Source organism: Strongylocentrotus purpuratus, unplaced genomic scaffold (genome assembly GCF_000002235.5).
Source record: "Strongylocentrotus purpuratus isolate Spur 01 unplaced genomic scaffold, Spur_5.0 spur5_contig_841, whole genome shotgun sequence".
NCBI classification, from domain to species: Eukaryota; Metazoa; Echinodermata; class Echinoidea; order Camarodonta; family Strongylocentrotidae; genus Strongylocentrotus; species Strongylocentrotus purpuratus.
In genome coordinates, this window is record NW_022145548.1 from 201665 (window position 1) to 212803 (window position 11139).

Genomic DNA, 11139 nt, shown 5'->3' on the forward strand with positions numbered 1-11139 from the left:
TGTCGTGTAGTGTGTTCCAACGCAAATCAAGATAACCGACCTAGAGTCCACTTTGAGACCGTCTAATTCATTGACAATGTAAGTGATCGTCTCCTTGCTTATAAAATCCGATGGACGATTAGGAAAGCCGTGAAATTTGAAATCTATTGAGATGTTAAACTTAGCACCCTTAGCATATAAAGGCCTAACTAAACCCTTACGTAAATCTATTGGTATATTCCCGGCCACAATATTAGGTTTGTAGTTATCGGCAAACTCCCAAAAGAACTGTCTAGCAGTGGAGTCGCCAAAAATATGAACTGCTCTGTTCTGCAGGCACTGTAAGACATCTGTTTTGGTAAATCGACGGAGTTTGCATTGATCTGAAAACCAGGTGTTATTGCTGTAGAAGCCCGAAGGAGAAGGGTTGTGTAAGTGTTGTCCTGGTCTGCAGGAAGGTAGAGAATCTTGATAGGCAAACACGCTTTTCTTCCATCCTGTAGGGTTTTAGAAGTAAAAAAATTTTACAATGGATTGTAAACTTGTGCAATTATGAACAACACCTCTATACTATAGTATACGCGTATATGATGTGATAATATCCCGTAAAGAAACTTTATTACTCTCGACCCTTTCCCAAGACCTCATGAAACCCGAAACTAATCAACAAAAGCTAAATATTGGCATTCCAATATTCATTCTATCTTTTGTAGTAAAAGACTATTATATTTGCAACTGATTTATTTCACTACGCGTTTTCCCTAGGTTTTTTTTAATGCAGGAACTTATTTCAATGCAAAATTACTCTCTCAAAATGAAAGATCATTATACTTACTGTTAGAGTCCCCAACTACGTTGAGGGGAGGAGGGGGTGTTTGATAGGCAACTTATGTCTGCAATTAAAAGAACAAAACTTTTTTTTATGATGTGATGAGCACGCGTTCAAGAATATGTATCATGTGTTTTTAATTGAAAAAAAACACATCGCAAAATCACCGTGTTATGAAAATAATAATAATAATAATATAATAATAACGTTTTATTTACCCAGGGTAGCCACTTCAGTTATGAAACTGCTCTTCCAGCGGGCCCTGTATAACATAATATGTTATGATTTTATATTAGCAAGGCCTATTAAGGGCAATTCCCTGAAATACAATTACCCCAGGACATTTACTCCCAGGAAAATTAGCCCCCCGGATAATTACAAGGAGATTATCGCTGGGGACGAGGTCTCCACAAGGAACAAGGAAGTGACGAGAGCAGGAGGAGGGGGGGGGGGATGTAAATTGGTTTGGGATCCCCCTTCCACATAAAGGTACTTTTTGAATTATATAAAATTGCTCTTGGGAGGTATTTGACCGGGGATAGTTGCCCGGGGGGTTAATGTTCAGAGGGGAATTGTCTCATTGGCCGATGCTGGTACGGTTAGGTGGGTAAAGACAAGAATCAGAGTCATCTGGAATGAGAATAAAGACAATTCATCCCTGACATCAAACACCAGGGTAACTACCCCCGGACAATTAACTCCTTATGGCAATTGTCATACTTTTTATTATAAAAACGGGTCCACTTTTATTTAAGGATTATGTTTCCTTTCAGATTGAAGCCTATTCAGTTCATTTTCCATATGTTTGTTTATTTTGTGTATTATATCTGATTGTTATATGTAATGTTTTTTTTAAACTTAATTAAATGAAATTGAATTGATTTATCTGGAAAGAGAATCAATGTCATTAATGAGTGACTAATCAGATGCGACTTCCGCTGTCTAGATTATTCTGTCATGCTAGCCAGGGGCGTACGCAGGGGGGGGGGGGGGGGGGGGTTCAAACCCCCACTTTGGTATTTTTATGTGTGTAACCCCCCCTAAAAAACTAAAAACCCCCCTTTGTGTTTTTTTTGTTTTTTTTTTGTTTTTTTTTTAAATAAAAATTAAAAAAAAAAAAAAAAAAAAATTATGCCCACGGCTAACGTAAAGTGACCTTACCCCCCCCCCAGCGAAAAAAAATGTCAAATTTTCAAATTTCGAGACCAAAAAAAAAAAAAAGTGTCCGCTTACCCCCCCCCCCCCCCCCCCCCCCCCCCCCCCCCCCAACTGAGCGACTTTTCGGCCGGCGCGATTTTCAAATTTTCGGGAGCAAAATATTTTGGGCCAGATTTTAAACCCCCCCCCCCCCCCCCCCTTGAAAAAATCCTGCGTACGCCCCTGATGCTAGCTATGAATCAACCGAGCATTTTCTTTGCAAATAGGATGACATAATAAAAGCATAACTTACATCTTGAAAATGTTTAGCTCTTCCTTGCTGACGGCCCTCATCGTGTACTTCTCGCCTAATTTGGGATCATTTACGTACAGCTTCCAGTCATCACACGATAAAGACTTTTTAGAGGGCGCTACACAGAACCATGGATAGCCTAATCTTTCATCCGTGAAGTTACAAAGAGAATGCTGTCAGCATTAAGGAAAACGAAACAAATTGATACTTTCTAATTAATACACATACATGCACACACACTCTCACGCGCACACCAACAATTGATACACATTATACCGTACACTAATATACAATTGATACACATACATTTGATATACGTACGTACAAGTAGACTCATAATTGATATGCATAAATTTAGCAATAATTCAGATTTTGGCAAGATATCTTAATTCTGCTCTATAGGGCTTTCATTTGTTTTCTTCTTCAGAAAAGCAAAGGTTTAAGACAGTAGTGAATCCCCCTCCCCCATTAAGGGCCCCCATAGTTTTGTACTAAAGGTCGCGAGTCTTACACGATACATTCCAGAAACAGCTTTTGTAACCCTGGCAGTTATTTACACAAAAAGGGAATATAGATGGCCGATACATATAAATGTATGTGTAGATAAATATTTAATTGTAAAATCTTACTGTGGAACATGACGTGACTTCTTTACGTTGTGGAAAAGTGGATACAATCACCGTTGTTTATTGAAGCCAAGCTTTCGACATCATAGCCTTCGTCGAGGGCTGTACGACGAGGAAAATTAACAAAATAATACTCAAGAATTATATTTAAAATATTTGTCAAAATGGTTTGCACTATTCTGTTCCATTTTCATTGTTGTACATCTCAGAACGAAGGCTATAATGTCGAAAGAGAGAGAGAGAGAGAGAGAGAAAGAGAGATGAACTACTTACATTACGGATGACCTTTGGTAGGCACATTACATCTTCAGAGATGTCCATCCCAGAGTCAAGAGTTCTCAGGTAGCGCCCCTTGAAGACCGTCCTACCGGGCTCTAAGTCTCGAATCCTTCGCAGAACCCTCAAAGCCTCGCTGGGATGAACCAACGTCACAATCACTGCAACCTTCCCAGGCCATCGTAACGTCACATCAGCAATGTAGGAACCATTTCCCAGGTCATTTGTGACGTCAATGCTCCAGGATGACTGTGTTTCTGCAGTGTATAGTTTGACCCGGAAGTAGTCACCTCCGCAAGTCTTGATGACGTTGTTTACATCTCTTGCTGTGATGCGGATCTGTAGAGTGTCGTTGACCTTATGCGATGCCTTGGCGTTGATGACCTCTGCCGTTGAGAAGACATTGCTGGTCGGCGCGATGTTTTTGCTAATGCTTTGTGACAAACACGTGAACGGGTCGTTTGACCAGTTTAAACTAGTTTCATTTGGCTTGGTGAACACCATTTTCTACAGACAAAATAAAACGTTATAATTAACTGTCTTGGGGAGATGTGAGTCGGTCTAGCGGTAATGTCATTGGTATGGTCATCAACTCACTGTCTTTGCCTACATACTGACTCAGTGGACCCTGGTTCGAGACTGTCGAGTCACGTCTTTCGGATGGTCCCCAGACGTAAACAATCATATATATGACTGATTCACGTTTGTAAAAACACACGTTACAGACACACACACATACATACTCTTGTAAAATGACCAGATCAAGGGTACAATTCGGGACATTCTCGAATCGGACGTATCTTTAAAAGGCAAAATGAATGCAATGTTTCTCAATCGTTTTATACAAACCTTGTCAGTTTTGTTAGTGTATGTATTTTCTATATATGTTATGGTCATTGGATCATAATATTTTCTTTCAATTATTGAAAAAAGTTGTTCATGATGTCCTTCAAGTGCGATATTTAATATTTCTTTGTCTAGAGGTTTAGATCGATTAAAACTTGCAAAGGTTATTCCTTTTTTTAAAGAATGGTACTAAAGATAATGTTTCCAATTATCGACATGTATCTAAAGGCCTATTCACTGTTTTCTTTTAAAAAAAAATGAAAGAGCAGTATATAATCGCCTTTTTATGTTTTTAAATAAGTACAACATTGTCACTGCATGCCAATTATGCATTTTATTTAACGTTTTGAAAACATTTGAAATGATCATTATCTTAATGGGCCCTTTTTATGATTTAAGTAAAGCATTCGATACGTTAGATCATACTATTATATTTGAAAAATTATATCATTATGGTATTGGTGGAGTAACTTTATTTTGGTTTGAAAATTATTTAGAAAATAGAACCAAATTTTTACAAATAAATACAGTTAAGTCTAATACCGGTATACTTGGATGTGGAGTGCATCAAGGATCCATCCTTCGACCTCTTTTATTTATGTTAATGACATGTGCAGTATTTCTGATAACTATATGTTTATTTGACTTGCTGATGACACAAGTGTTTTTTATGTCTCATTCTGATGGACGGGTTTTACAAGATGTTTTTAAGCAAGAATTCTTGAAACGTTTATAATATTTTGGTTTTAAATTGCGATAAAGTTAAATATATGGTTTGTACAAACAAAAGTTTTGATTCTAACAACGTTCATTAACGAGTAAATGACCATCATTTTGAACATGTAGATAATCTGAAGTTTTTAGGTATTGTAATTAATCATAAATTGAAGTGGCATGTCATATAAACGTGATGTGCAATAAGATAGCAAAAATATCGGTATTTTATATAAAGTTCACTTTTATCCCTAAAAAACATTTTTAAAATGTTGTATTATACTTTAATATCACCGTATTTTAATCACTGTGTGGTCGTATGGGCAAATTGTAATGAAAAGATACGGAAAGATTACTTAAGCTTCAAAAGAAAGCAAAACGCATTATAACTCATTCTAAATATTATGCTCACTGTATTCCTTTATTTTGTAAACTTGGAGTTTTTAATGTAATCGATACGCAGAATTTTTATATAGCAGTTTTAATGTTTTAATGTTCATCTGCCAATTTTGTTGTCAACATGATTTAATGTGAATTGTGATGTGCATTATTGCTATACTAGAAATTCCCTAAATTGTCACCTCCCCAAAAAATAAAAACGACGGACATTATTTTTAAAGGACCAGTAGTATGGAATAGTATACCTCTGGATATTATGAAATCAAAAACTCTCAATCGTTTCATTATTTAATATAAGCAATTTTTCTTAAATAAGTACAATAAACAGTAAAATAGCAAGGGCAACTTCGAAACTTTTGTAGTTATTTTTATTCTGATTGTACATGAGGTTCTGTTCTTTTTTCCTTCTCCCCCCTGTATTTGTGTGTTGAGGGGTAGCCTTTCATATACGGAATCCCTCCTTTCTGCCTATCCCACATGCTCTTATAAATTGCCATTGTAGTTTTAATCACTATCTTGTTTTTTGTTTGTTTTTATCATTCCATTCTGTATAATGTATGTCCTTTAAAAACAAACGTGGCCACTGTATCATATGATCGTAGTTATAAATCAATAAGTGTACGATTGAACACGGAAAATCATGAAATATATAGGCACAATTTTAAAAGAATTGCATCCCCCACCCCCCGCCCCCCAATCATTATGAGATCGCCCGTACGCCATCCAGGAAACCTAATAGGTGGGCTTCATTTAGCTATATCGATCGAATTAAGATGGGACCTATACCTCCCCCCAGGCGCGTACGCAGGGGTGGGGGGGGGGGGGGGGGGGGTGGTTTTGGGGTTAAACCCCCCCCGAGTTTTTTTTATGTGTATATTTTATGTATGTTATTTTGGAAACCCCCCCCCCCCCCTTTTGAGATTTTTTTTTTTTTTTTTTTTTTTTTTTAATAAATAATAAAAAAAATAATAATAAAAAAAAAAATTGCCAATGGCTGACCTTAAAAAGGTGACCTTACCCTCCCCAACCGGACAAAATGTCAAATTTTCAACTTTCGAGACCAAAAAAAAAAAAGTGTCCTCTTACCCCCCCCCCCCCCCCCCCCCCCCCCCCCCCCCCCCCCCCGCTTATTCAGCGACTGGCTGAGTCGTTGCGATTTTTTGGGGACTCTAAAAAAAAAAAGTGTACGCTTACCCCCCCCCCCCCCCCCCCCCCCCCCCCGCTTATTCAGCGACTGGCTGAGTCGTTGCGAAATTTTGGGCCCGATTTGAAACCCCCCCCCCCCCCCTTGAAAAAATACTGGGTACGCCACTGCCTCCCCCCCAGGCGGTCAATTAGGTAGAGGTATGCCTCTGAGTTCGGATGTGGCTGGCGACCTGACTCTATGTCAAGTACGATGGACTTATCCTAGGTAATTAATCTTTAAGGCCTTGAAGTTGCAAAAGCTCCAAGTAATATTCGAGATGCTTATCCTATAGATGCTTTCTAAAGTCTTGAATTTTCAAGCGTTCCAAGTTTGTATAATGCACTACGAGGGACCTGCCCCTTTATTGATTTGTAAAGCCTGGAAGTTGCACTAATGCCAAAGAATGTTCAGGTAAAACATCCTCCATTATCTCTTAAAGTCTTGAAGTTGCAAACACTTTAATCAATGTTCGAGGGACATTTTCTCCATTACCTTTTAAAGTCTTAAAGCGGTGAGCAAGCACTGCAAGCAAAGCACAGGGGATTTAACCTAAGTGGGGTTTTTAAAGTTAAAAAGTAGGCAAGCAGTTTAAGTAATATTCGTTGGACTTATACTCCTAGATAATTTCCAAAGTTTTTTTTAGTAGCACGAACTAAGGTAATATTCGGGGGACTGACCTTATACATGGATGTGACAGTCACTTCAATTAATAATGTCCGACGGACATATCCTTCATGTTTTGTTTTCAGGCGGCAAGAACGTTAAATAATGTAATAGGGACTTACCTTGTAAGTGGGATGATCATGTTTGAAGTTTCGATGTGGCAGCCACTTCGAAGATATCTCTATGAATACAATCACCATCGATATGAACACCAATAGAACGATGCGAAGAAGAGATAACGTCGGAAGTTGACAGGACATCTTGCAGGGAACGTCTGCAAATTCACCCCAAAACAGACCGCAGACCGGCTTTTAAAAAAAGGTCATTAAAACGGTATAGTCATTACTCAATCAGTAGTAGAGGCACAAATTGACACAAATCTAACCCTAGTGGATGCCCACAATACAGAATGCAATAGTATGAAAATTAGCAACCTCAGCAACGCACATAATTACGTTATGGCTCTCTTTTTTTTTTTTTTTTTTAGAAACGTGCCTCTGCGTCTGATTAGATAATGCCTACCGCTTTGCGTGAGGATACGTGAGCATGCTAGCTCGTATAGTAAGTCAATCGATAAAGTCAATCGATAACTACTAGCATTGAGTTATTAATGCTAGCTCGGACCAGGCGCGTACACAGGGGGGGGGGGGGGGGGGGGGTGGGGGGGGGGGGGGGGGGGGGGGGGGGGGGGGGTCGTTTGGGGGTTAAACTCCCCCTTTAGTAATTTTTTGTGTGTAAACCCCCCTAAATTTCTCTAAACCCCACCCCCCTCCCCCCCTTTGGATTTTTTTAATTTTTTTTTTTATTATTTATTAAAAAAAATAAAAAAAAAAATTCCCATGGTTGACTTAAAAAAACTGACCTTACCCCCCCCCAACGGAGCAAAATGTCAAATTTTCAAATTTCGAGACCCCCCCCCCAAAAAAAAAATGTGTCCTCGTACCCCCCCCCCCCCCCCCCCCCCCCGCTTATTCAGCGGCTGGCTGAGTCGTTGCGAAATTTTCGGCCCGATTTATAAATGTTAAACCCCCCCCCCCCTTGAAAAAATTCTTCGTACGCGCCTGGCTCGGACAATACATATATAGTCACAGGCGCGGATCTACGGGGGGGGGGTTTAGGGGGTTTAAACCCCCCCCCTTGGGCGGCCCAGAAAAAAAAAGAAAAAAAAAAGGGGAAAAAAAAGAAAAAAAGAAAGAAAAAAAAACGCACGCTGGAGAGAAACCCTTTCAAGTGCAAATATTGTGAGAAGATATTCAACTCATCTGGTAACTTAACCAAACACATGATAACTCTGGATATAACTGTGTATTAAACTGTTACTTGATTTAAAAAGACGTTATCATGCACTGCTTTTTATGGTCTCCATTGTGTTAATAGATGCCAGGAAAACATCACTTACGGGGTTCAAATAAACACCCAAAAAAAAATCGGCTCGCCGCTTCGCGGCTCGTGGACGATGCTCTGCATCGTCATTATTTTGGTCAAACCCCCCCTTAGCAAAAAGCTAGATCCGTCCCTGTAGTCAATCGAATGGAGAAGAAAAGAGGTGAAGGGGAGGTGAGGGTCAGGGGAAAATAAGGAAAAGGAAAAAACCAAGGTGGGATAATATAAGGAGATAGTTTGCTCGAAAATGCTCTTTAAACATTATCCTACCATGTGGTTCAAAATAACAACTCTGTTTATAATCATGACTCAACTGAAAAGTAATACCCATTCTGGAAGGCCGGGGTCTGCTAGTTTTAGGTGTCAATTACCGAGATACATCAATCATAGTGGTTTATATGTCTGTCAAGCACTAGTGTCCTACGACAAATATGAAAAGAAAGAAGAAGCGAACAGAATTGATTACGTTACATATTTATTGACACATATCCTACTGAACTTAGATTAAGATATCTGTGAACATTTTGTTTCCACGCATTATTGGGATTGCGGTAATATCCCGTCTCAAGATGGCGACAATAGGGACTTTCAGATGGAGTGGACGAGAACACGACGAACGACGACTGATCATGCGTGTCAACGTACTTAACTGCCCATGCTGACTACAATTAGAAATCTTTTAGATTGCACTCGACAATATACATGCATGCAGGAAGTAACAAGTGTGGACATCATGGAGAAAGAAAGAGGACAAAATAAACAGTTCCTCATTCTACCTTCAACAAAAGAACATCCCTTCACTGCTATTATGTAAAAATGTGTAGAACAGGTGAATATGCATGTGACACCTGTTCTACACATTTTTACATAATAGCAGGGAAGGGATGTTCCTTTGTCTACCTGAGGAACTGTATATTTTATGCGCACGCGGCATACTAGTACCTTGAGCATGTAAAGGCGCTATATAAATATCAATATGTATGTATGTATGTATGTATGTACTAGATTTAGGAAAATCAAGGTTGACGCATTCTCGATCGCCGACTGAGACGACGTAACGCATGCGCAGTGCCTTAAAATGACGTCACACGTTGCAGTCAAAGCTGTCGACGTGCAAATCTAAAAGTCCCTAATGACAGCGAAATACAAATCATGGACAATACTAATGATGAGCACGATAATAATAATAATAATAATAATAATAATAATAATAATAATAATAGGCCTTTTTATAGCGCCGTCTATCTAGAAATCACACTGTCGCTCATAACGTTGGCATATTTGTTTTAAAACCCCAATTTATGGGATTATTGGGACAATGATTTATTCCTAATAGATCTAGATAATAGTATACATTCTCAGATTTTATTGAATAATAATTTGCCAGTGTTTGTTTTGCGCGACTGCTAAAGCATGTGTATGCTACTATGCTTATCAACTAGAGGACCTACGCCCTTTAGTCATACATTACAGTAAAGCGGATTAATGACCCACAAAAGGGCACTAATATAGCACATCGACACAGTTTTGATCCTGGAGCCTCACAGTTACGAGGCCATTGCTTTGCCACTGAACCGTGACTGTACGCAGCGGGGGCTAGGATAGGGGGCAGTTACCACAAATTAAAAAAACAAAGAAAATGCAACAAATTATCAATAATTCATTGAATTCCCCCCGGTCCCCCCCCCCCAAAAAAAAAAAAAAATCTGTTTGCCCATGCCTAGAGCCATAATGCATGGCCATACAGAGGATTTTTTAAACTTTCACCGAATCAATATAAAATACCGTTCCAAAATCTAACAAAGGATCATTATGGTTTGAGATTTTGTCACAAGTATTGATTATATTTTGAAACAGCTTTAAGCCGTGACGGAGGATGATTTCGATTTATTGATTTTCAGTGAGTGTATGTTGTTTTTTGTGAGATCGATCAATTATATGTTCTGCCCTCCTCATTCAACGACTAGTTGCACATAATATTATAGCCATAGGCTGTCACCGTCCGCACATGAAATTATTCGGTGGGGATTTGAAAATCGGAGATTTGGAGAATGGAGGGAGGAGGAGGAGGAGGAGGAGGAGGAGGAGGAGGTGGAGGAGCTAGGTGCTTGGGGAGAAAGAGGAGGAGGTGGAGGAGGAGGACCAGAGATGAATAAGGGATAAAAAGAAACTGAAAAAAGGAGAGAGAAGAGGGGGGAAGAGGGATGGTAAGACAGATAGAGAAAGACAGACACAAACAGAGACATAGAGAGAGAGAGAGAGAGAGAGAGAGAGAGAAAAGAGAGGGGAATGTGTATGTGCGCGCACGCACGTGTGTGTGTTTGTGTGTGTATGAGGGGGGGGGGGGGTGGTAGGGCCAACCAGTATAGATTGCCCTGGTATAACCCAAATATACACCCACCATCATTTGATTAACACTTACAGAAGCGGATCCGGGATTTCTGTAAGGGCGGGGGTGCCAAATTCCGAAGAAAAAAAATATTCAACGGGCACATTTCTGTGCTCTGATTGATTATATATTTTGTGTCTAATTCATGTATTGTCCATCCTTGACCATTATCGGTGAGTTAATGTGGGAGCATGTTAATGCATGTGGGAGTGTCGTGTTCGAGTGGTTTAAGGCGCTTGACTGTTGATGCGAAGGTCGAGGGTTCGAATCCCGACACGGCACTAATATCCTTTGGCAAGATATTTATCTGCATTTGCTACTCTCCACCCAGGTGTTAAATGCAGGTAAATATATAGCGCTTAGGCACATCGTTGGATCGGTGTATTGAGCGCTATATAA

At 39.5% G+C, this 11139-nt stretch overlaps 1 protein-coding gene across 1 annotated transcript; it reads right to left on the reverse strand.

The window, feature by feature from the left end:
* Window positions 1-387: 387 nt before the first annotated feature.
* LOC115925331 (NXPE family member 3-like) lies at window positions 388-7316 on the reverse strand. The gene is made up of 5 exons (XM_030989005.1): window positions 7091-7316; window positions 3158-3667; window positions 2259-2431; window positions 815-872; window positions 388-476 (listed from the first exon to the last, which is right to left on the reverse strand). Exons 1-4 carry the CDS (start codon window positions 7226-7228, stop codon window positions 830-832), a joined length of 864 nt encoding a protein of 287 aa, XP_030844865.1. The 5' UTR covers window positions 7229-7316; the 3' UTR covers window positions 388-476; window positions 815-829.
* Between the last annotated feature and the right edge of the window lie 3823 nt (window positions 7317-11139).